This window comes from Aphis gossypii, chromosome 2 (assembly GCF_020184175.1).
Source record: "Aphis gossypii isolate Hap1 chromosome 2, ASM2018417v2, whole genome shotgun sequence".
Taxonomy (NCBI): Eukaryota; Metazoa; Arthropoda; class Insecta; order Hemiptera; family Aphididae; genus Aphis; species Aphis gossypii.
Genome location: NC_065531.1, coordinates 19,372,769 through 19,399,692, shown reverse-complemented (window position 1 = coordinate 19,399,692; position 26,924 = coordinate 19,372,769). Strand labels below are relative to the sequence as shown.

The following is a 26,924-nucleotide window of genomic DNA, read 5'->3' as shown; positions in this document are numbered from 1 at the left end:
TTCTAGGTTTTTTTTTATCTATTTTGTCAATAATTTCTTCAACATCCAATCTTATGTTGTTATGAATATAAAGCTTTGTAAGTCCATTCAATCTGGACTACAATTAAAACAATATTCAAAATTTAAATACATAATAAATGTAACAAATATTTCATTAATGAATGGAGAATATTTACCTCCTTCATATAGAATTTCTTAAATATGTTTTTAATCTTTTTATACAAGCTAATACAGTGATATAAGCTAAAAAAAAGGTCAAGAGGGAGATATATCTCCTTCCTCTCCCCCCGCAAATACGCAACTGATACTTGCCCTACTTTTTGTGGCAATTTAACTGGTTATACATTTAGCATTTAGTATATACTTAAAATGTAGAAGACAAAATCACACTTCAAACGTTAACATCAGAATTCCTAAAGGAAGTAACCTATATATTTTTTAAAGAGCTTTTCAGCTAATAAAAATGTTTCAACCAAATGTATTATCTGACCTACCAAATGTATTATCTGTATTACTATCCACTCTACACAATTTAATTCCTGAGCTTAATACATATAACAGACAGTTACACGAATGTTATACAAACCTACACGTTGTATGTCGGGAATAAAACTAGCTACCACGGTAGTATTTTATCGGAAAGCACAGGATGTCGATCTTCACTTGTGGGTTGTTATAGTTGTTAAGAATTACGATTAAGACAGTTTGCGTAGTTCGTTTCTCGACGATAATATACTCTCAGCTCAAAAGTGCCTACAATATACTGAATCCACAACTATAATATCATTTAATGCCACGTTACTGAGATACTGAATTTCGTTGCTATCGTATCGGAAATAATTACATCCACGCCATACTATTACTGCAAGTGGAATGTACTTGACGCAAAAATAATTAAGTACTACAGAAAAATAAAATAAATATACGTATTATGTTAAATGTCCCAACTGTTTCTGACGTATAAATGTGGAATACCTACGTTATAAAAGGTCGTTTGATTTTCCTCGTCATTTCCACGGCAACGGTACAATTACATTAAATTAGATCAATTATTCGTATATTTACTTCATCCCCTATAATAAAAACAGATGGTATTAGACATTATTGTATATTCAGTATACATTAATCAATACGCATGTCTAAATAAAAAGTATACATATAAATTTAATAATATTATATTATACAAGTATTATTTATTATTATAAAATATTCATACTATTTAATATATGTATCTATATAGATTAAATATAGTTACATTTTATTAGTAATATCGATAAATTGCTTATAAAAACGTGTATACGTGTTCAGCAATATTTCTAAATTTTAGCATATAATTTTGTTAAAAAAAAAAAATAATTTAACTGTGTTACAATCTTAGTCAGTGACTTTGATAATAAAATCTCTAGCTAGTTTAAAAAAATAAAAGTGATAGATTCTGGGTTGTATATATATAATAAATGTGCGGTGAATAATATAATATAAAATTTATCCAGTACACGGACTTAGCAGGAAATCGTCTAGGCGCCATTGATTTAAGTTCATCAACAACTTTACAGGAATATACCTCTTTTCTATACATTTATAATTTTATAAATTTAAAATGACAAAATTTATTTTTTAAGTTTAAGTAATTTTTTATAAAAGATAAATTATAATTTATAGAAGGTTAACACAATAAACAGTTACAAAAATGAATGTATTGGTTTATCATTATTTGCATTGTCAATCCCATTTAGATTAAATTCAGTCTAAAAATCAAATCAAAAAGATACATGTATTTTAAAAATCTTTATTTTAGACTCTGAGCGAAGCCTATTGATTTATGTTCACGAATTATAGTAGAAACAATATTTCGATATTCAACTTTGAGACTTTGAGAGTAGTACAAATTGATAATTTCCAGAACTCTTGAAAGAAATGAAAAAAAAAACAGGAAGTCATACAAGATATAAGTCAAACAGTGGTAAAAAGTAATTAAAATAGATGTGATTATATGAATATGTGCGTGTAGCATTAGTAAGTGTATTATAGACTATTAGATATAGTGTTTCCAGAAATACCGGCGTAACGTGTAAACTATACCGAAGAAGTAGAGATAAAAGATAAACATAGAAGTAACTGATGACCCCACTTACTTTGAAATATTTTTGTTTTAAATGAATTATTTTCAAATTTAATATAATATGATATTATAATATTATTATAATTGTAATTTTATTACTGGCAATGTTCAATCAATTAATTATTTTTAAATGGAAGTTTTTTATTGCTTCAGTTGTTCGGTGTAATATCTATTTTATTTTCAGAAGAAGTAAGGTATCAAAAGTTTAGAGACACTATACATCTATCTTTTGTGCTATGTTCTATAAGATATTAAAAAAAAATATATACAGATTATTACATTCAAATATATATCTATATCTCATATCTGCACTTAAATAAAGTTATTCCAATACACCTACAGTAAATTTTAATTCTGTTCAATGTGTTGTATTATTAAATAAATGAAACTCACAAATAAGTATTTCAAAAACCGGAGAAGTTGCTCTTATATCTCTTATATTCTCTCTAGGTTTCACGTTATAAAGTTTACCTCATCAAAATGCAGGTAACTATAATAATATAATTGTTAAATTTTAATTTAATGATAAACTATTACAAACGTACGAAAAATAATTTTGAGCAAAAATGATGTGTCAGTATTAATTTATAATCCTATTTTATGGTTCATTTCTATTATTATTATTAAGTAGCTTTTTTCTGTTAATAATAAATGGTATAGGACATAGGTTGATTTTAACAGGAAAATAAATAAATTGTACGATGATTAATAATAATATTATTATAATTTATAATACCATGTCATATTTTATTATTGTTTTTAACTTATAAGTGAATATTGAAGTTTTTTGTAAATAAGCCATGACAATTTATAATTAATATAATTCTGTATGAAAAAAAAAACGAATACATAAAAGCAAAAAGTTTCATTTAAATATTCAATTTTGTTTAAAATAAAACTTTTAAGTGTCTATAAAATAAAAAGTTGTATCTATGTATTACCGATTCATTTAGATTTCTTTAATACCAAATTATGATGAATATTTAATTGAATTGTCAAGCTTTTTAATTTCCAAAATACATGTTATTATATACGTAATAAAAACAAAATTAAAAAAATCAAATATTTAAAATTTGACATATTTATAAAAAATGTAGAATTCTCGTATAAAATATTTAGAAAATGTCTAAGGTTTTTCATTTTTACATTAAAACAAAAGAAAAAAATCAATTTTATCGAAAACTTGTTTTACGTAAGTATTTTCATTTTTATTTTTTCTCGACTAATCTGAAAAGTACCCGGAACTTTTTTACTTTTAACCTATTAAAGAAAAAAAACCAAAATTTAATATTTTTATTAAAAACCACCCTCAAAGTTGAAGAATAAAGCATTTTTTATTTTTACTTTTCCAAATGACGATGACAGACACACAAAAGAAAAATGCATTATTGTAAAACCAATACATCCATCGATCCGTTTAGTATCTAAAAAATCTATATTGTATATCATTTATTTTATCGTTTGCAATCAGTTTGGTACATCCGTTTTTATTAATACATTTATTATTATTAAAATTATACCTGTGTAATTATAATTTTTTTTTTCAAACAAAAGTTATGAACACTTGAAAAGGTTGATTTTCATAAGTGAAAAGTGATGTTTACTTAGGTTTAAGTCTTTAAATATGTATGAAGCTATTCAACAGCTAATCAAGTTTACTTAACAGTTTACTATATATTTTGTGTCCTTTTAATATTTATCTTCACCGTGCGACGTCATAACTGTATAATAGTATGTATAATTATTTTATATTTTTGTTTATAATTTTTATATCTAACTTTATATAAGATATAAGTTTAATGTATTAAAATATTTTATAATTTTTAACAATATTGTTCTTTTGTATTTTTAATGCTCGTAATTTTCTTTGTGTTCTAAGTGCACGGGCCTCTCTTTGGGCCACTCTCTAACCAATTTCTTATTAACAAATAAAATATCTAGTTTAGACTTTTATAGTTATATTTTTAATTTAGAGTAAGATAACAAATTACACCATCACTTTTCAATCAACTGCTATTCGATATTATATAGTTTAGATTGTAACTTAGTTATATTCAGCAGACATCCATTTTAAAATTTGCTTACGGCTGATAAAGAATAAAAACTACGTACTAAAGTCGTAATAATATACATTTAGTCTTGCATTAACATCAAAGGCATAATAAAAATACAATAATGAATAAGCTGTATGCCCCTCCTGGTAGATATGATTATACTGAACCAAGTAATTCGGCTGCAATGTTTACCATATATAATATATAATATATTATACTTTAATCCGTAGCAGATAACATATTGAACCGGTTCAAAAAGTTTTATCATTTATCATTATATTATAGTTTTAACTTTTAACCTTATAATATGGTCGAGTAATATTTTATAACTTATAATAAAACAAAATAAAAATATTTTTTTTTCTACAGTCGAATATTCAAAACCTAAAAGTAGTTTTTATTTATAGTTTGTAACATAAGATATTATCTCATTGATGTATATATTTCTTTAATGTCTAAAATAAAAATATATAAAGACACCTATAGTTTATGATTTAGGCTGGTGTGGCCTAATACATTTTTACAAACATTTAACATTTCCACAACTGACTATAACAACCAAAATCGAACTTTTAACGTTTCTATAACAAATGTACCAATTATTTCATTGTCTATTGGTTCTTTTTTAGTATTATCTAGTATAAAATTATTAAAAAATACAGTTTCAAATATACATTGAATGACTATTTGAAATTTCTGTAGCACTTTTACTTCTCCAAAACGTATGAAGTTACAAGAAAAAATACAATATCATTGTAAATCTATCTATATAGTTTTGTCACTTCGACCAATCGCTTTAAATTTGAAATATATTACCATTCATATTATTGATCACTATACAAGTAATCTAAAAATTAAAATCTAACTCATCTAGACCACATTCAATCACAATATCCATTATATCTAATATTCAAGACTTCAAATCATATCGTATTAAGCTCATTTCCCAATAGGTACACAACCTTTTGTACGTATATTTACAATATGCGCATATTATATATTATTATGTACTATGCATGCATCAATCATTCTATGTCAATTTACGAGTATTCTAGTAAAAATATTTTTATCCTTTTTTCAACATTCATTTGAATATACGTCAAATCTCGTATTCTGTATCCCTTTCTATATTCATAATACATATTAACCCACAGTTAATTCCAGCAGTACCAGTGACAATTTAATCTGTGTTAATCCACGCTGTTTATACTTTTATAGTACAATTATTCGATTCAATTAGCAATATGAATATTATTATTAATTTAAAAATATATTTTAAAAAAGAATAACACAACGCTATTTTTCATCAATAATTATCACTGCCTAAATTAAACTAAAGCTATAGTATGTCAAATAAACCACAAAAAACTTCCATATTTTATTTTATTATATGGATATGGCAGTTTTTCATTTAAAATTAAATTTTCAACCACTGTTCCAAAAAAATACGTAGCGTCCGAAAGTATGTTGTTTACAAAATCTTTAACTCGTCAATCATATTAAATAATGCACAAACTAGGAGATTTATTTTATTTTTATGACAACCAATTGTCACGAATAACCCTTTCAAAAAGAAAAATGACAAGATAAGTGCTTACATTTTTAGTTTGGTGAATAATTTATATCGGTTAACTTTTTTTCTTACAGTAAAATGTCATTAAAGAATAACATGTAATAAAATTATATAATCAATATATATCGCTTAAGAAGATTAAGGAAAAGTCATAAGAAAGGATGTATATTTGCAATTTGGTTCAGAATTCTGCCTGATCAGTCACCACAACGACCCATCAATCACAATATATACTATACATAATCAAACGAACATGAATTCCCTGGAAAAGCTTTTTGGAAAAACTTCAAAGATACTGTTTATCATTAAACCATTGCCGTTCAATAACTATAATCGAATTATAGCTAGTAGGTAATTAATTAGTGTTATACTGATACAATTATTACTTATTTAAGACAACCTCCCCCCCCCCAGCATCATTGAAAAAACTTCTAAGTACAGTCTCGGTTAAACCTTTTGTAATAGCTTTCAATGATTCTAAGTTTATTACCTATTTATCTATAAAATTATACATAAAACTATACATAATATATTACTTTTATTAAGGTAATGAATCGGATTTTATTTTGATAGATACCAAAAAACAACATTTAAATATAGGTTATTAATTTATTATAATATATTATGATAAAAAAAATGGATATAGTTGATATGGATGAGTTATGAGTTATGAATATTTTTAGCATTTAGGTATCACGATTAAAACATTTTAAAATTATCAAAATACTGATTTTGACTTTTGGATTGATTCCAACTTTCAAAGGGTGCAGCATTTTGAAAAAATATTATGATAAAAAATTGTTTCGTAAACTAATTTCACTGTGTCATACATTATAAATTATAATATTATATTATTATAGTATTAAGATTCAAACTATAGGTACCCGTTGTTTTCCATAAAAAGGTTCTATTATTAAAAAAATCAAAAAATTCAGACAAATCAATTAATTTTAACATATACTACAAAACCTTTAAAGTTGTAAGGATACAACATTTTTTAATTTATTCAACTATATCTCTAAAAATAAAAATTTTACAAACAATTTAAAACGACCTACATTGATTAAAAGTAAATTTATAATTATTTGTTATCAGTACATTTTTTTGGCAAAATAATATAAAGTTTTTCAATTATTCAAACTAAAAAAATCAGTAATAATAAATTCATAATCATTTTTAGACGCTTTATGTACTTTACCCGTGGACTGCGATTATGGTAGGTAGATTATTTTCATAACTAATTCATCATTTTTATTTATACGATAGTGAAAATGTATTATTATATTATGCATTATAATCTTGGATCAGTATCTACATTCTACAATAACATACATTAAAACGATTAAACCTACTAACTTATCAAACATGTTATTAATTTTATTTATTTAGCATATTCAAAACAAGTTTAAAAATTAGGACATTCATTGTTATTTCCGAAACATCTTATTTTGAAAAAAAATATTAATTTACTCCAGTGGCTACTGTCCAATGTCCATCAATCTACATTTAGATTTCGCAGAGTCTTAAATGGTACAAAATACTAAATGGAATTCATATTTTCCCGAATCGATGGCAGATTAAAATTATTTATTCATAATGCTAAATTTATTTATGTATAATATTCTGAGTTAATAAAATGTATAATTTATAATAAATATCAGTATTATGATTCATATGACCTATACTGTATATAAGTACATTAAACAAAAAATCTAGAATATTACTATTATAAGCATAATAATAAATTTATCTATAATAAATATATTTAATTTAAATTACACGCAATGTATGTTGAATGTTGATTCGTTACCTATATAGTGTTATACAATGAACTGAATAAACCAACATTACTGGTAACTACTCACATTTTTAAAGTTTATAATTTAAATATTTAATATGAATTATTAAAATAAGACTTGACAGAATTGATAGGTAAAGATATTATAATAATATGAACAGTGCAAAACCAACAGAAATACAGAATCAATAAAAATTCCGTAAAACCAATATACGCCCTTAACCTGTTAAATGTATTTTATTCTAATATCTATCATATAATCGTATTTTATAATTTATAATACATATTATGACTAAATATTAAATATTGAAATTATAAATAGCTAACCTTGTTTCAGTATAGCTCGTATATAGGTAGCACGAGGGCGTTGTATCCTCCAAGAACATTAGTGGTTACGGTCAAAACGATGACTTTCGTCTCAAATCGATATGAAATAAAACAATAATAGCAATGAACGTGTCTTATATTATAAGTAGGTATGTCAGCGAACCAACTCGCAATCCTCCGGGGTTGATGACACATGCCAACGTCCCACAGTACTGTATAAAATATTATTATTGATTTATTATTATTATTCACTGTACACTAAGGTTTGCGACTCGCAAGTTGCAATACAGCAATTTGGTTTAATCATTTTATTCGAATCGTTTAGTGAAAGACATAAAACATAATACTTTTATGTTTCACAATAATCATCATAAAATTAAAAACGAACAAATATGTGCGTCTGGGACAATTATACACAATGATAGATACATGTGAACTGAAAGCCAACACAAGCAAATCTTCAAATTTGAAGTGTTCACCGTTGCTTTTGAGTTACCTATATAATTCAAAAACATATTAATATAATACATTATATTGTTATATTATTTTACTATAACTGCATTAACTTAAATTTTCAATCACATGAACGTTGTTACCAATGTATAATTTATTGTTCTATTTGTGTTGCTTGCTCTAAAAATTTTTATAATCAATCGTATTTATAAAATAAATATCGAGGAAAATAATTCAATAGATAAAAACATTGACTACCTGGATTTGATAACCATTTCAATCCGCGATACACGATTATGAACGGTTCTTATCCGTATTACCTTTTTAAAAATATAATCGTGAACAAATATTACTTATTTTATAAATACTACTTTAATGATTTAGACATTTTGAGCTTATTAAATATAAATTTAAAGTATTTTATAGTTAATTTTAGTAAAATACTGCAGTTATAAATATTAATACACGTGTATAACACGTTAAATTATTAACTAGGTACTTAAATTAATATTGTTTAGTGTTGCTTTTAATTATGTTATTGATTTCTACTCAAATAATTAAATTTCATCTGAACGTGATTAAGAGTTAATTATTGTTAACACAAATAAATACCAGTTTAAACGACAGCAGAAACACAGCTTAATAGAATGGTTATTATGTATAAATAATGATCACTTATCATTATTATTAATATTGTGTAGTCGCTACTCATTTGTTACGCCCGGACGATAAGCCGATCATAAAATTGATAATCAATGGGCTCTGTAGACTACGTTGCACAACAATTCACTAAATTTCGGCCACAATCATATCATTTTTTTTGGGGTACAAAATAATACATCGTGTCATATAGTGGCATTTCGCAATTATTTTCAATCAATTCAATGTTGCTGCTTTTGCTCCAGTCTCTTTTCATATTCATAACAATAAATAAATATATAAATATACATATAGTTAGATATATAGTTACATATAGTTTAGTCATATATATATGACTAAACTACGACAGGTATCTAAAATATTATTTACCTATATAACCTGCAGGTAGTAATATGACACACTTCTTGACTTCTTCTCAGTTCTCCTCCTCTAAAACACACATGTAATTATTGTTTTTACATAGTAGTGTTATATTTTAACATGTACCTAAGAATATTATTTATTATTTTTTTTTTTTTTTGATAGTATTTTGCATAGGTCGGATAGGTAAATGAAGGTAATATCATATTTTTATTGTTAACTATTGCAAGTCATCGCTTGACCCGGCGCACTACATAGGACTAATTATTATTATAATTTAAAAACACAAAAATTGTTCAGGATAACACTGTGTCATTACTGCCACTCAACTAAAATTTAAATATACTTATTTAGGTACTAATTAGTTTGATATTTTTTTGATTTTTGTACATTAAAATTTTCAGCAAATTTTTTAATATCAGTTTTAAAATGAAAAAAAAATACAAAAATTATAAAATTCAATAGGTACATATAATTCGTTTTACTTTTAAAAGAATCAGCTTGTAGATTACTTATAATTAATAAGTGTTAATAATATCGATTTAGCAAATACTATTTTCAATACACCACTTACACCAACTGGCAATTATTACAATAGTAAGGTTTACAGTTTCAACTACTGTATAAACATCAAGCAGTAAATAACTTTTAAATCTGTAATCAACAATACTCAAATTACATACAATTTATCACAAAATAATAAATAGAGATATTCATTCAACATAATCTAATCGGTGTATTAATTAAATTGATAACAAGCACAACTGCACAAACACAATTATTAAATGCGTCACTCTGGAGTTCTACACATCTTTGTAATAATATAATATGTATATTCATTAAAATGGTATTAGTTGTGTACAATATTATCGTTCCAAAGGTTTGATGATAAAAAAAAAATTATTATAAATTAACAATATATTATTAATTAATACGTTGATAACTTTTTAAAATATTTAAATTAACTTAACGTTGCCTATCTCAAAAATAAACTTCTATACCTAGTTTAAAACCTCAAAATAAATAAACTGTTTGATATTTATCCCTTTTCTGTATTATATAGATCACGTACTTGACTTACTAGACCTACAACCTATACATAAGATATCGTGAGATAAAGAAAAATATCGATCGTAAATTTCTAATCTGGGATCTGAGCGATAATTTTTTTATTCGAGTGGGCGCGTGGCACGGAAGTGGGCCAATAACAAACAAATAGATACGTAAATATAGCTACCCAATATATTATAATTCAAACTCGTATAGATACACACGTCAATCAATAGTTAATAAACCTATAATATAATATTATTATCATTCCTAATATATTCTATAACAATATATAGTATAGCAACAAACAAATGAAATGTAAACAAAAATGTGTTATTATTTTTTTTTTTTTTACCTCAGCTTTTATATGAATCAATACCGTAAAATGCAAACATTTACACGTCGTGTCACGCGTGGAAAAAGTAAAATTTCCTGAAGGATAAATGATCATTTTCCAACGTCATCATGCAAATCGAAACGAGTGTAAGTATAAAATGAATATAAAAACGCATCGCTCACGAATATCGTATATAGCCCATGACATTGCAGTATATTATATTTATACTATACTATTACTAGTCACAAAATGCATTATCTATGTTTGAACATAGCAAAAAATAAAAATAAAATCACTGAGAGACTGATGACGTTTTACAAGTACACTCCATTGTCAACTAAAATAATTTTTATAAATTAGATAATTATTATGAATCACCACTTTTAAAGTACCCCTTATAAATAATCCATTGATTAACCCCCCATCTTACCTGCAGTGAGTTCGTATAAATAAAGCAAAACTAAAAAATGTACATACACAGTCGTCAGTCCGTGCAAGCTTGCTGTGACTTATGTCACTGCAGTAGTTCATTCAAAGAGAGTCCACACACATTGCTCGTACGAATTTAATATGTCAGATAAGGTGAAGAGTTACACAGATCGTGTATGGAATGCGGATACTTGAGATTTTTACTGTATAGCAGTGCAGACATAGGTGTAGTTACCGTAGGGTTAACACAAACAATTATTTCGGAATGTAAAAATTTTTGAGGACTCGCGGCACTGTTTTAGTGACAAAGAGTGTAATTTCTATTATTTTTAGGGGTGGAAAATATATCTCGCTTCGGGCGCTTTAATGTGTATAGCTACACGTCACTGCAAAGTGCAGATAACCTGTAATCATAACAATATTATCTTAATACTATATACATGGAAATCGCATAAACCCACGGACGAACCTTATTTGAACGGCCAGACATTAAATTTAAAAATATTTTTTCGACGTTCAATATATGAAGTTTTTATTCATTTTCATTTTACTCTCTTCGGAAAAAGCGTGTCCGTTAAATTTTGATACGCCCCTCAAATACTGTCCTGATTCCTAAAAAGGCTGTCAAAAAATTGAATCGGTGATCCCTAGATATAGCACTAAAATAGCCACATCTACCTTATGCGACATCGAGTCGATTCGCATGGGTATATGTATATTATATCGATGAAAACCATCATCGACGTATATTATTATTATTGTGATATATAAATCATATCGCGCAAAAACCTAAACATATTATTATTGCTTGATGTACAGTTATTACTGGCGATGGTGACCGCTGCAGCAGCGGTGATGATGACGTCGCCGGTGAACGGGATCGGGCTGCCAGTGGCCCGGTTGACGTACATCGTGAGCGGGGCGCACCTCGAGTGGACGGGGCCCGGCGACCGGTTGCGGGCCACCGAGTCGGGCGAGTACGTGGCCCGCAACGTGGCGCCGGCCCGCATGGCGATGAGACACGACGGCGTCATCTACCTGGCCATGCCCAGGCTCAGACGTGGTGTGCCGTTCACGCTCGGCGCCGTCGAGTACGACCCGTGCCTGAGCACCATAGAACCGCCCGTGTCGCCGTACCCTTGCGCGGCCGCCCACCGGGACAGCGGTACCGGTACGGGTAACTGGACCGTGGTCAACGTGGTGGACGTGCACCTGGACGACGGCGGCGTGCTTTGGGCGCTGGACGTCGGCAAGGTGAACTTGCTGGAGAACGGCGCGACCCGAGTCGTCCGGCCGCCGATGGTGTTTGCGTTCGACACGGACACCGACGAAGTGAGTATACCTAAGATTGTACACCGATAAACCGGATGACGTGTGGTGACAGTCACCCCGCTTTTTAGGGGGAGGCGAGGATACTGTTGGACGGACGAGTAGAGTGGTCACCACAAAATTATTTAATTGTTTATAATATTACATACAGTAGATATACATAATATATAAGTACCTATAATATACATGCATTTAAGATTGGAAAATGTTTTAAATGATAAAAAGATAAAAAAGATAAAATTAAATTATTAAAATATTTTAAATTTTGAAGTTTTAAGTAGTCCACGGCTGCAGGGTGGTAATAAACGATTAGTTTTGACCTACCTGTTGGCGCCGCTAACCTCTTCCAGCCGTTTAACAAGACACGCCGAATTATTTAATTATTATATAACTGATTATTGTACCTAACCGAAACGATATAATTTTTAATAACGATATACGCATAAATATTTTATGGTTATAGTTGATCCGCACGATTAATTTAACTTTATAGAAATTGTATACTAAAAATTTAAAACAAAATTCGTACCTATGTTTGTTTTTTATCAGATAATACACTTATACTAATACGGCATCGAGTTTAGATAAAACTTAATACACGAATGCGTGTATTGAGTTTTACCGATGTGTAGTAGTTATTACTACTAAGTGCTTATTATTATATTATTATTACTAAATATCCATTTCGATTTAAGCAAAAATAACGCTTAGTTGATGGTTTTATTTTTACTTCTATTAACTATTAAGTTAAACAAAACAAATTAAATATCTTCACAAATATGGGGACTAAAAATACTTTAGACAAAACATTTTATAAAATACGTTTAACTAAATAAAAACAATTAAATTAAACTTTGTTATGTTTCTATAAATAAAAAACTAAATGTAAAAACCATGAACGTGTGAAAAAAGTATTAAAAAAATCAATAGGAAAATTCCTTTTTCTTGGAATTTCCAATAACATGTTAAACAATACATTGTTACAAATAAAAACATAAGAATTTAGTAAAACGTCTTAATAATAATCGATAAAATATTTCTAAATAAATATATATACTATTCAGGCAATGCAAATTAATAAAAGATTTTTTTTTTAAAAAAATTATCAAATAAAATAGAATAAATAATAATATCCTAAAATTACAACATGAAAAAAAAATTCAAATATAATTTGGTTGAAGAAAACTCCTTGTTTGATAATAATTTATATCTACAAGGCTACAACCTTTATTATATTTTGAATGAGTCTATTAAACTGTTACACCAGCTTAAATCTTCGTAAAATGAATTAATTTAACGATTTTCTTATTATAAATTGAGTAATTAAAAGAGAATCCAAACGTTTTAATATAGGGTATATGAACACATTAACCTAGCTCGTTCAATCGTTTTCATATTAAATTAATGTTTGAAAAAAATTAACGTTTAACGCTCTTTTAAAACGGATTTGACGTTCAAGTTGATTTTCTATTTTAATTACTGATAACCAGACAAAAACTTTTCACTCCCTTAACGTTGGAAGCATCGGACTTTTATCATACAAAACAATCAACTAATTGACCGTCATGGTTTATTATCGATGTTTCGATATTTTGAACAAGATTCTGTTAAAATTAATTTATTATAATACGTATAATTGTGTAAACCAAACACCATGTTAAAATTTTCTTTAGGTAACATATAGAAAATGTTGAGTGGTCATATGTGGGGTATGTCTTTGAATATTTAAAACATAAACAATAACAAATTAGTGTGTATTCAAAAAACAATTTTGAACTGCGATGTTTGGAACTTATCCGAAAGTGGGGTCAATATTAAAAATTCTTTCACATTTCTAACATTATAAAGAAACAGAAGAAACCAAGTAGCTTGAAATGGTCAGAAATTTAATAAATATTAATATTATTAATCAGAATGAGGTCAATATTAAAAATTCGTTTATGTTCCTAACTCGAAAAAAAAATAAGAAACCGAGTAGCCCAAAATGTTCAGAAATGCAATAAATATTGATATTACTGATTGATAGGTATAATAAATAATTTATTATAAATCGATTTATTACGTTAATATTGACCGTATATTAATTTTATATAAATCATGGATTAAACTATTAAAACACTATTTACAATGAAATAAATTTAATTTTATAATACAATTTGTCAAACAATGTCTAAATTACCTACGCATCAATTTATGTAATTTATTATGTAACACATTATGCATTCTCTACGAACAAGTCTGTTATAAAACATAATTATTATAACAAAAAAATTTGTTTACTAAAAATTACGGATACAACAATTCCATTGACAGAATAATGTATCTGAGTAATAAACACTATCATCTATTTTATTATTAGCTACATTTGTTTTGTTTTTATTTTATATTACCGCACTTACCTACCTTGATGATATTACTATAATTTATTATTGATCTAACTATACATATATATTTTGTTTTATTATTTAATTTATTATATCAATTCTTTGCTTAGACTATTTATTTCCGTCAAATATATAAACATCAAGTATCAAAATATATACATTTACTCGCAGGGATTGCACCTGAATAAACCAGAACGCTTTATACCCCTGAAAATCCTTAAAAATAACCCAAAACCCAAAAAACCATTTAACCCAAATGATTGTTTTCTATAATGCCTGAATTAACCAAAAGTTGAATAAATCATATTGGTTAACCCGAAATCCTAATATATTTTTATATTACAAATTCAATTTGTAAATAATGTATAATATTTTTGTAATAATATTAGTCGTTTGATAATAACTATTGACAGAAATTAGTACACAAATTACAATCAATTGGTATTAATTAGTAAATATTTCTCGTTACATATTGATACGTTTTAAACATTATGCATTACTGTTCGTAGTTTGTTTCGTTTGTTCATTTTTTTGTATCATCCAACAGTAATATTTTTATGCTATAATATTTAAAAAAATATTTTATAAATAATTATCTATCATATTGATTTCAAATTAACATACATAATATAATAACATATAACACATATAATAACGGTAAATAAAATCACCAAGACATTTGTTCAAATGTTTTATTCCTAAGTTTGAACACCCGATAACCTGAAACCAGCGTTTTAACACCAGAAGAATGCAAATTCCTTAAGTATTCGTTGTGCTGCTTATCTATACGAATTTCGCAGTCTAAAAAGATCAAATTTAAAAAAAAATGGCTATCAAAATAATAGCTATTCGAACAAAAATGCAGTCTGACGATAATAATATAGTATATGATAATATAATATTATTCGAATGAAATGATAATAAAATAAATTTCCATCGTGATACCTAACTCGAATCCTGTTTTTTTTTTTTTTAATCTGAATAAATAACAATTATGATACTTGAAAATTATTTGAATAAAATAATAATAATGACAACTGGTGTAGATAGTGCGGGCGATCGACTTGTCGCGCGCGACCACCGAGGACAGCTGCCTGCAATCGATCGTGGTCGATCACAGCTCGACCGCGGGCCAGTTCGTGTACGTGTCCGACGCCGGTCTGGGCAACGTGATCGTTTACAACGTGGACTGCGACAGTTCGTTCAAGGTGCACGTGCCGGTGGGACCGTGCGGCCAACGGGACGTCATGTACATGGCGCCGGTCCTGGCCGACGTGTTGGACATGGCTGCGGGACGCGGCACGGCCCGCTACCGGCGGCTCTACGTCACGTACCTGTCGTCGTGCGACATGATATACGTCCCGGTGCACGTCGTGGACGGGTCGACGGTCAGTCTGCCAACCGTCAACGTGGGCCGAAAACCGTGCAAGATGGTCGTGCTGGGAACCGATCGCGGGTCGGTCATCTACTTCCGTACCGACGGCGACACCCGCGAAATTCTCAGCTGGGACGTCAACAAGCTGTTCCGGCACGAAAACTTCAGGTAAGTCGGATCAAAACAAGATACCCTTTTTACCGCGTATATTTTAACGAACAATAATTAATGATTCTTTTACTCGTATGCGCACTTGGACGATTATTATACTAAAATACTAGCTGAACCCGTGCACTTATCGTTACTCGTTAAAAATTCCAATTCTTTAATATGATTCAAGCTTTGTTAATATTTGACTTAACGGTGTTTAAACATTTTCATTGACCGTTTTAAATTCCACATAGAACTTGTGCAAGCACCATCACTTTAAAATGCAAATTTTGTAAAATCCTTTCTTATTATATACACTGAATTTTTGGTATGAATGTACCGTGTAAATCGTAAGCCTCGATCTATCACTGTTCAGGCTCTACGGTTATCAATCAACGAGTTAGTCAGGTTCTATTATAGCCATTCTGCTTGGCGTTGCCCGTGAGACTCTTATGATAATGCGAGCGAACAGTATATTATCGGACCCCGCGAGATGTGTACATAAGTTTATAATTTCTAACCTTTAAATTTGAGTTATATAATTTTTTTTTTTTACAACGGTGGATTAGATACAATAATGTGCCATCTCATTTATATATATTTGGTATAACAACTTGATTTATGTGTTGACACGTTCACTACTTTATTATTACAACTAATTTTTATTAAAAACCAATAGCAACCATTTGTAAACAAAAATTTCCATCGTAAGTATCAAATTCCCTGTTTTAATACCTACCAGGGGCGGAGGTAGGAGATAGCTATTGCCTATTGCGATAGGGACCTTCTCTGTGATATACTCTTTTGTTTAAAAAAAAATCAAAAAGATCTGATAAATAGTTCCAGAATTTATCCTATACAAAGATTTTCATTTCACATTTATATAGTTAGAAATAATATTATCTTGGTTATTAGATTATTCGAGAGCAGATAGATCATTATGATGAGTTTTGCGGCAGTAAGCTATTATATCACGCTCACTCATCCACCCACCCGCCAGTCACCCAATTCATCAATTACTAGTCTAACCAATGTACGTGTTATCTGCAGGTTATATAACAATATAATTTTTGGGAGAATCAAATACATAGGCCGCGTCGATTTTATGAGAAGCAACAAAAGTTTTATCGTTTTTTACCACCGGCTCCTACGCACGCAATAATGCACGCGAAGTAACTTATTGAGTTTGCTCGGTTCGATGTTCAAAAAACACATTATACATCTCCGGTTATTTATTTTTTTTTTTTTTCGAGAAAAGATATAATGAGTGAGATAGAGATAGAGAGAGAGAGAAAAGAAAAACCCTTTTTATTTAGAAAGCCCAATATTAAATGGAAGCCGACGTTTGGTATATTGGATATCGGATATGTTTTTTTCCCCGTTTAAAAACCGATGTTGGACCCAATGTTAGGTATATAGTTTTTTTTAGCGTAGAAAAAAACAGACAGGTCATTTACGCACTTTATACCTACTTATCCATTCTAAAGATACGTCCTTCTTCGTAAGTTCTATTTTCCCGTCGCTATCTTCATCACGAGTCATTATATCCGATAATGAGTCGTTGTATATACCTATACTATATATACTACCAACTACGTGTAATAAATCTTTGATCACATTTAGCTCCAACCAATGACGTGAAAACGGTACTAAGTAACCATCTCTATAATACACGAACGTAATCTTTCTATACCATAATTTCTACACCTATATATATTATAAATTGTATAATATTTTACATAAAAGTCACTGTTCTTTTAGCCACAAATCTCCAAATTAATTTTCATATAAAACCGAGTATCATCAGTTACTTGGTAAACTTCGCGTTCACACAAAAAAATTTCTATTTTTCGGATTATAAAATATATTATATTATAAGACATATGGCGTGTTTACAGATAAAGAAAAAAACAGACACCTATCGAATAACTCAAACCGTAGGTTACAACTATGGTTGATATTTATATTCTTATAGAATCGCTCAACCCAATGCACATTTACAGATTTTATAGCAGATAGGAAAAATATTACAACAATTATAATTTAAAACGTACCTATTATATTATTGTACGAAGTATTGTTTGAAAAATATTCCTTACACACTTAGACTCAGTGGCGAGGTAAACAATAATATCAAAGGCAACCTCTGAGATTTTTAATCAGGTGTGGGTAATAGTCGGTGGGTCTTCTAGTTGTAAATGCAATATGATACTCAATAAGTAGTCAATACTGATCTGAAATATAATTAGTTGTATTATATTGTTATGCATTAATTATATAGATTTACGTTAACATCCCTAACCATGTTTTTATGTGTATAGTGGTGGATGGGTCCTTGGTATATTTTTATTTGCCTCTAGAAAATGTTCAGTTCGCCACGACGCGACACTGCGATAGAATATAATATTATAGAATTATATATAGCGCCTTGAATAAAATATATAGTACATCGTAATCGTGACGCGCGATGGAAAAATAAGGTTTCGAAACGAAGAGGTTCATGATTAAACTCTTGTTTTATGCGTGTTCAGTTTTAAAAACTTTCCGCGCCGACGAAGTATTATTATGTTTACACTGCAAGCTTCTCGAAAAACTATGTCATATTTTTTTTTTCATTCCGTCGTGGGCTTTAAAATAATAATATAACCACGGAATAATTTGTTCAAAAAATAACAACAACGACCAAACAACGTCTGAAATAATTAATTGTCGTTTCGATGTTAATATCATTATAATACGTTGGCGCGTTCGTAAAATAAACTCTGAGGATGAAAAATAAAAACTTATTAAACGTCACACATACGCCACGTGCGTATTACTGTGTGTGTGTGCGTGATGTGGATCGTTATCGTGTGAGACGTATATAATAATATTACACATATAATATAATATTATACATATCGTACTATGTATTATATAGCCGGTCCACACGACTGCTGTTTCACGACTGGCGTAATGTCAAACACCGTTTTGATAATACAACAACGAAGACTAATTCACGAACCGCTGCCGCCTCGTTTGTATAAGCCCGACGCATGTGGCTCACATCCCGCGTAAACCCAGCTTTATCCACTGCAGTGCGTGCGGCTATAATGCGCTGTTTTATAGTTAGTACCTAAGTATAGTGTGTGGTATGGAGTGTGTAACGACGTGTTCTAGAGTGTACGATTGTGCTCAAAGGTTTTAGGTTTTTAGCATTTTACTGTTTTAGCCCAACGCTGCAGCGGCTATGTCATTATAATTTTTTATGATACTGTTAATCGTGTACATGAGCGTAAAGCGTATGATTTCTTTTTCTCTTTTTTCTTTTACAACATAATATAATATAATAACTATTAATATCCTGCACATTATTATACTCACAATTCAATATATTGTTTTTTTTTATTTTTATTTTTTTTTTTTTATACTTACACATAAAAAAATAATATGTAATACTGAATATACATTAAGGTTGTGTACGAGTATACGCTATATTGCATTATTGCTATTGTAATCTATATTATACACTAGAATATTATCTTTTACTCGATAGCTGCGATGTAGATAAAATAATAGATTTATACGAGTATAATATTACCTTCATCCAAACATTTAATACAACCTTTTCTATAAACCGTTTTAAATATTAAATGCATTGTACATATACCTCAATGATGTACTCGTGTTTTGAGTGGTGGGCAGGTTCGGGGGGCAATTGCCGCAAATACCAAATTCTGAATCCCATAAAGAGGCGCCAATGCTTGAGGTCTTAAAACCTTAACCAAAGAATATTTTTTAGTTTTACCATTACACCAATCATTATACAATTTAACGTGTATTAATAAAATATTTTTGGAAGTAAAATAAAATGTATAAATTAAGTGTCAATGGTAAATTTTTAATAATTTTAATAAGACAGATCCATCATGTTTTATAATTGTTGATCGTTTAATAATGACAACAACAACAAAACAAATTTGAATTTATAAAAAAAAGTATCAAACCGGTTTTTTACCATTGTTATAATATTCATTTTTTGCTTAAAACATAAAAAATAAGCATCATAGCATTAAACCGATATTTCACGTACTTACATTTTTTATTCGATGACATTTTTTTTTTTTTACCTTAAGTTAAACACTTGAGAATTATAATCATAATTCCAAAAAAGTAAAATACGCTCAATTCTAATAATTTTCACACAACTATAATAAAAATTTATCGATGTTTAAACTGAATTAGCTGAAAAAATTTTGTTTTTAAAAACCAATACATATTGCATATACTTATGAGTTATGACAATAATTATAATAAAAAATTACGAAACATGACTATGAATTTTTTTTCATCATTATTGATAATAATAACAACTCGCTAGTCACTATACACTATTTGTTATAAATTTATAATGTTAGACAAAGAATAATTGCAATATTTGTTGTTCACATCAATAATTTTAAACGATTTCATAAATATCTAACCACCTATTGAAGAAATATCATTATAAATATTTTTATTTATTTTTTAAATCTGTATAAACTAAAAGTAAAATCGCGAAAATCTTAATAAATAAAGCCTTCATAAATAAATATAAATATATAACACTTAAAACAAGACGCTACGTTACTACTAAAGAAATTTGTATTATGTAAACAAAATACATTCTTTTAAATAATATTAATAACGTTAAGCTTTAAATTATGTTTTCTATAAACTGTTGAAGTAGACGGCTGTCAGATACACTTAATACTCCCAGCAAAACGTAAGAATATTAATTTATTACGAAAGATAAAAATCCAATAATGTATTATCTAATATGTAAATTATGCAATGAAAAATAATGTCTTTTTAAAAAGTTATTGTATAATAATTCGTTTCGAAAGAATATTATTATTACTATAGATTCCAGAATACTTAGTATATTTTATTATTTACTTGGTTTCATTAAATTATACCTACACCAGTAATTATATTATAATAGTATACTATTTAAATTTTAAAATAAAACAACATTTTTAAATGCACCCTTTAAGGTAAATTTTAATAAATTGCCAACAAATATGAATAATATTATCATAATAGGTAATTAATTGAAGAATAATATTTAACTATTAAAAAAATTATGAAAAATACCGAATAAAATAAAATGTATCAATTTTAAAAATAACGTTAAAAAATGTATAATGAAAGTATAATAAATTTATAATTTTAACATGAATCTTGGTGAGTTATTATCTAACATTCTAACTCATAATTCTTAGATCATAAATATGTTGTCCAGACGATGACATTGCACTACAGATACAGATTACAGATTAAAGATTTGTATTAGCTTTCACTCGACCATGTTATTTTTTATCTTCATAATCAATCATTTATAATAATAACTATTAACTCCAAAACAATCTAAGCCATCTACTATTTAGTAATAGTATATTACCACTACTATACTAATTACTATAGTAATTGTTAATATTCCATCATAATTCGGCCGATGTGTTTTTTAAAACATATATTTATGTATAATATATATAGGTAGCTTTTATTAATACTTACATTAAGAAAACTGCTTTTTTAGTTTAACTTTAATTTTCATATAGATTGATAGTGACTGTAAATATCGAGTCCTGCTATCGGTCTGCTATATTGCAATGAAAAATGGGAAAATAATAATTCTGTATCGACAAATATTGAGTAGATAATAGTAAGTATCAAATGTCAAATGTTTCGACATTACTTTGTGTCCATTGTTCTTTATAGGATATAAAATGCAAATTAATTAAGTTTAAATATACGATTGATTTAATAGAAATTGTAATCTACAAAGTACAAATACCCTATCTTTCTTATTAATATAATTGCTAGTTAAAATAAAAAAAAATTCAAACACGTTTAAAATACAATTATCATACCAGCCTTAAACGTGATATTTAAAATTTACCGATATTACCTTATATTTTTTTTATAATTAGATATGATGTTTATTTACATGTTATACATTTTTTAATTCTTATATAATAAATTTAAAAATCTATAAATAATAATATTCTAATATCTTAATTCATGTATACGAACAATTATATCTATACATTTTCGGTATATAATTATATAAACATTAAAAAAAAAGAACAATTTTTAATTAAATACATTTCACAATAAGCTGGTATAGTTTAATGACAGCGATATGTTTGACCCTTAAACTCAGTTTAACATTCAAATCACACACTATATAACAGTCTTTATTCTGTCAAAATTCTAAAAACATTAAAACAAATATTTAGTATTTATAAATTCTGTCTTGTCTTGTTTTATCTTTTCTGTACATAAATCTTCATTATGAAAAATCAAAATGTATATTCACTCAGAGGAACAATATAATACTCTTGCCAAGTGGGGAACAATATTACAGCAGTTAAGTGCTAAAGAAAAACTGTTTTAGTGGACCTAACTTAATTTGTTTTTTTTCCAAAATAAATACCTTCATAGCAATATCTCACATTTAACTCCATTTTTCTAGTACAATAAAATGTAGTTATTTTATATTGGGTATTTACCAACTTCATAGAAATATTTATAACGATGATAGAAATTTAATAAATGATCAGAAAAATTAAATGTAGGTAGTATAGTCGAATAGATGCAATGTAGTGGATACTGGACACTAACACAGAAAAGTAACTACTGTATAATAATTATAAAATCATTCCTTTAAATAATAACAAATACCATTTTTAATGAAAAAATTAATCTTTGTAATAATTTCCTCGTAATCAGGCCGGAGCTTAAAGAACTTTTTGATTATAAGTCACATAGTCAAAATGTAAACTTCTTTTTTTAATACGATTCGGTCGTTTATCGTGGTTATCCTGAAGTTATTTCGCAGTCTACGTATCCATCAACACACGGCGCACATTAATAATGAATAAAGTTGTTGACGTCTAACTTGCCTTCTTTACTCTTATAATAAATTTTCTTCATTTATATTTTATATTTTACTCTTTCCATGAAGTCAAATCAAAAATCTTTTTTTTCCTTTTTCATAAAAATTATATTAGTATATTCAAAATGTTTATTATTCTTGACTTAATAATTTGTAGTAAAGTTTTCTTTATAGGGCCCGCAAAAACATTTATTATACGAATCCAAACTTTGATGTGTGGGCCTAGTTGTGGTAGGTAGATAATATATCAATTATCAATATATCATACAATTTTTGGTAACAGTATTTATAAATAATTATCATTGTTTCGTAATATGTTACATATTATTGCTTTAAGGTATTATTATTATAATAATAACTTTGTGTAAAGTGTTAGGTATAACTTAAAATTAAATAGGTACGTTATAATATAAATAATATAATAATACGTTAGTATAGTATAATAACTAAATTATTTTACGAATTTCAACAATATTATATTTTTAACTTTTTTTAAACAAAATTTAATTAAATTTCTTTAAAAAAAAATCATAAAGGTATGACCAACACATCTGCTTTGTATTTGCAAAAGATTACACACACACAGTACACACGCATGTATATATATATATAATATGTATTAGATTTTTTTACCTTGAAGACCTAAAATTGGTTAATGATATTTGTAGACCAGTTAATTATAATATAATATATTGATTATAGGCAGTGGAGTAGCCAAGGGGGGAATAAAAGGGCTATAGCACGTATAAATATAAAGTTAGTAAAATATTTACCATAAATGTCCTTTAGCAAATATTTTATATAATCAACCAATAAACAATTTTCAATAGGTAAGCAACAAATAATCCTATTACAAACTGATTTCGTGATGGAAATTGGCCATATTGCAGGGTCCTTTAAATTTATGGATGTCACCAATGTCGGTACAATTGATGTTTCTTCTACGTTTTCACGTAAATTAGAATTAATATTACTCGGGGAAACAATATTAGTTTCATCTGTTTCGACGATAACCACAACATCTGTATCTGGCACAGTTGAATCGTTATTCACAAGCACGTCAATCTCCAAAGTAGGTTTAAAAATGTATATAATAGAACGACGACTCTTTGGGCTTTTGCTTCCTTACTATTTGTTTCCAACTTTGCTCTGCGTTTCAGAGCACCTGATTTATGTTTAATATTTATTTGTGTATTATTTATTTTAAAATTAACGAAAGAGTTTTTATTTGTATAATATAATAAATTGAATTCATATAAAATTGCATTCTTACTCATTAAAATAATATACCTAATATAATAAAATGAAATAAATTAACGGTGTACAATACGGTATGTGTTGTATACGTATTGAACAATAACTACTGATTAATTCTATCTAAGGAGCTATAAAAGTAGTATCAAAATAAATATAAAAATAACAATCATACGACGTATCCCATACACAATAATTTCTAGATATCGGGTATTTTCAGGTATTTTCCGCGAGTAAAAATAAAAATATTATGTAAAATATTTAATCATGAAATGTATAACCTTAAGGCTTAAAGTAATACATTTATTAAACTATTAAAAATTATAAACCCATTTCAGCGGGTCTCTAGCCCCCTCCCCTACCGGCACTTCAAATCCAAACTCCTCCCCATCTAAAAAAATTTTTTTTCGCTATTGAGTAGGTAATGACTTAATCACATATTTTAATGCTATTGCATTTTTTTCTATATGACCTACAATAACGATTTCCAAACACAACAACACTTGTTTCATACATCAAAGGACTTTGAAATAAGACTAACTTAATTTTTTTTTTAATTTTCAAAGTTTTTGGAAATATTTGGAAACTTTTTTATTTTGAAAGCATTTATGTATATTTTATGAGAATGGATAAAATTAGATAAATTTTAGCTGAAAATATCTCTCCAAAAAGTAAAAAATTAATATTAATTACTTTGCTTCACTTTATTATTTTTATTGCGTATTGCGTTTTTATACCTACCTATTTACCAAAGGAAAGAGGACGGCTGCACAACGGTCTGATAATTAAAATTGTCGTCACGTGCAAAAAAATATTAGTACAGAAAGATTTTAATATACCTACCGCTAGGTCTTGTACAAAAAAAAAACTTGATAATAATTTGTTACACTATACATCTATACAATGTCATTTTAATAAATAGTGGTTTAAAATCGAGTGATAATATTTTTTTTTTCTACTATATTTCAAATATAAGTATACTCATACTCGTTCATCCCCTCCCCCTCGCCAAATGATAGTACCAGACTCCCCGATTCTATATCAATGTTATTATGTTTACCTATAATATCGCTGTTATATAATACGCACATTACCACCGGCAGGTCCGTGCAGCGCAGTCGAAAGTCCAGGATACCGTTGATGGTAACTACGGGTTTCCAGGGTTACCAGTGGTCCATGGAGAGCAATTACGTAGATTTCCTGGTCGGCGACATCGGGTGTCTGGGCATCAGCACGAGAATCGAACCGCTGCATGTCCATGACGAATACCCCGACGACCCGTGTTCGAATACGGTTCCGATGCGATGCGGTCGGGGCCCGACGACGGTGAAGACGATCGGACCGAACCGGACGGAAGCGGCCGGAAGGAGTACTACGACTATTGTCAACAAGAGACCCGCCGCAACAATAGATGCAGTTGAACAGGCACCGTACAATTGAATACAAAATATGATGGTACAGACGCCGCCGCGCCGTCGGGGCTGCTGACCATGACGAAGACGTTGGAAACGATAAAACGTTTTGCCGGAAAACAGTTTTTAACCGGAAACGCATACAATAATAATATTAAAATATTATTATTATACGCAGTGAGTCCAATCCAAATACGATTCATTGTATTCCGAAAATGTCTCCGCGTACCTATGCATAATATCATATTATTTAATATGTCACGATTTGTTGATTATTCTCATTGATCGTATACCTACATACACTGTAAGCTCTACGCGTTAATTATTATTATAAATATTATTATTATTATTATTTATTTTTTTTAATATTATAATTTTCAAAATTATATTATTTATATTTGATATGCGCAATAAAATAATGTAATCATTAATTGATGAGTGTTAATACTTTTTAATGTTATTATTACTACCTACCGCTGATTGATTATATAGAATAGAATTTTGCAACTTTACTACTCAGTACTCTATACTCGTACAGCTTAAAGTAGGTAGTACCTTTAATCTGTATACAATTTTAGACATATTTCCATTTTTGGCAAATAAACTCTTCATCCACAGCGTGGACAATAAGGTTGCATATTATAATAATATAAAAAATAGATTACTTTTAAATCTATCTAATCATTCAACTCTTTATCGTATAACCTATACTTAGTATCATCAATAAATAATTGTCATACAACAAAACAATCTTAATTATTACAAAATAAAAATAAATAATATTAAAAATTTATACTAATTTACTAGCCTTAACTTTTTTTTATTTTAAATTACGCTTTATTTCCTCGCTGACTTTTAATTTTTGTTTAGTTTCTTCCATTCCGTTCTCTACTTTGCTAACAATTACCCTTAACGACAAAACAAGATTTTCTTTT

The 26,924-nt window shown here is 28.1% G+C and overlaps 1 protein-coding gene and 1 long non-coding RNA gene across 2 annotated transcripts; one reads left to right on the top strand and one right to left on the bottom strand.

Annotated features, from left to right (window-relative positions):
* On the bottom strand, positions 1 to 20,600 carry LOC114129585 (uncharacterized). Its single transcript, XR_003592850.2, has 6 exons — positions 20,478 to 20,600; positions 20,051 to 20,159; positions 9,357 to 9,416; positions 7,875 to 9,235; positions 980 to 1,073; positions 1 to 901 (listed from the first exon to the last, which is right to left on the bottom strand). It is a non-coding gene; the product is annotated as an uncharacterized LOC114129585 (long non-coding RNA).
* Positions 10,399 to 26,420, top strand: LOC114129565 (uncharacterized). Its single transcript, XM_027994343.2, has 4 exons — positions 10,399 to 10,880; positions 11,983 to 12,495; positions 15,923 to 16,419; positions 25,681 to 26,420. Exons 1-4 carry the CDS (start codon positions 10,863 to 10,865, stop codon positions 26,015 to 26,017), a joined length of 1,365 nt encoding a protein of 454 aa, XP_027850144.2. The 5' UTR covers positions 10,399 to 10,862; the 3' UTR covers positions 26,018 to 26,420.
* Positions 26,421 to 26,924: the final 504 nt, after the last annotated feature.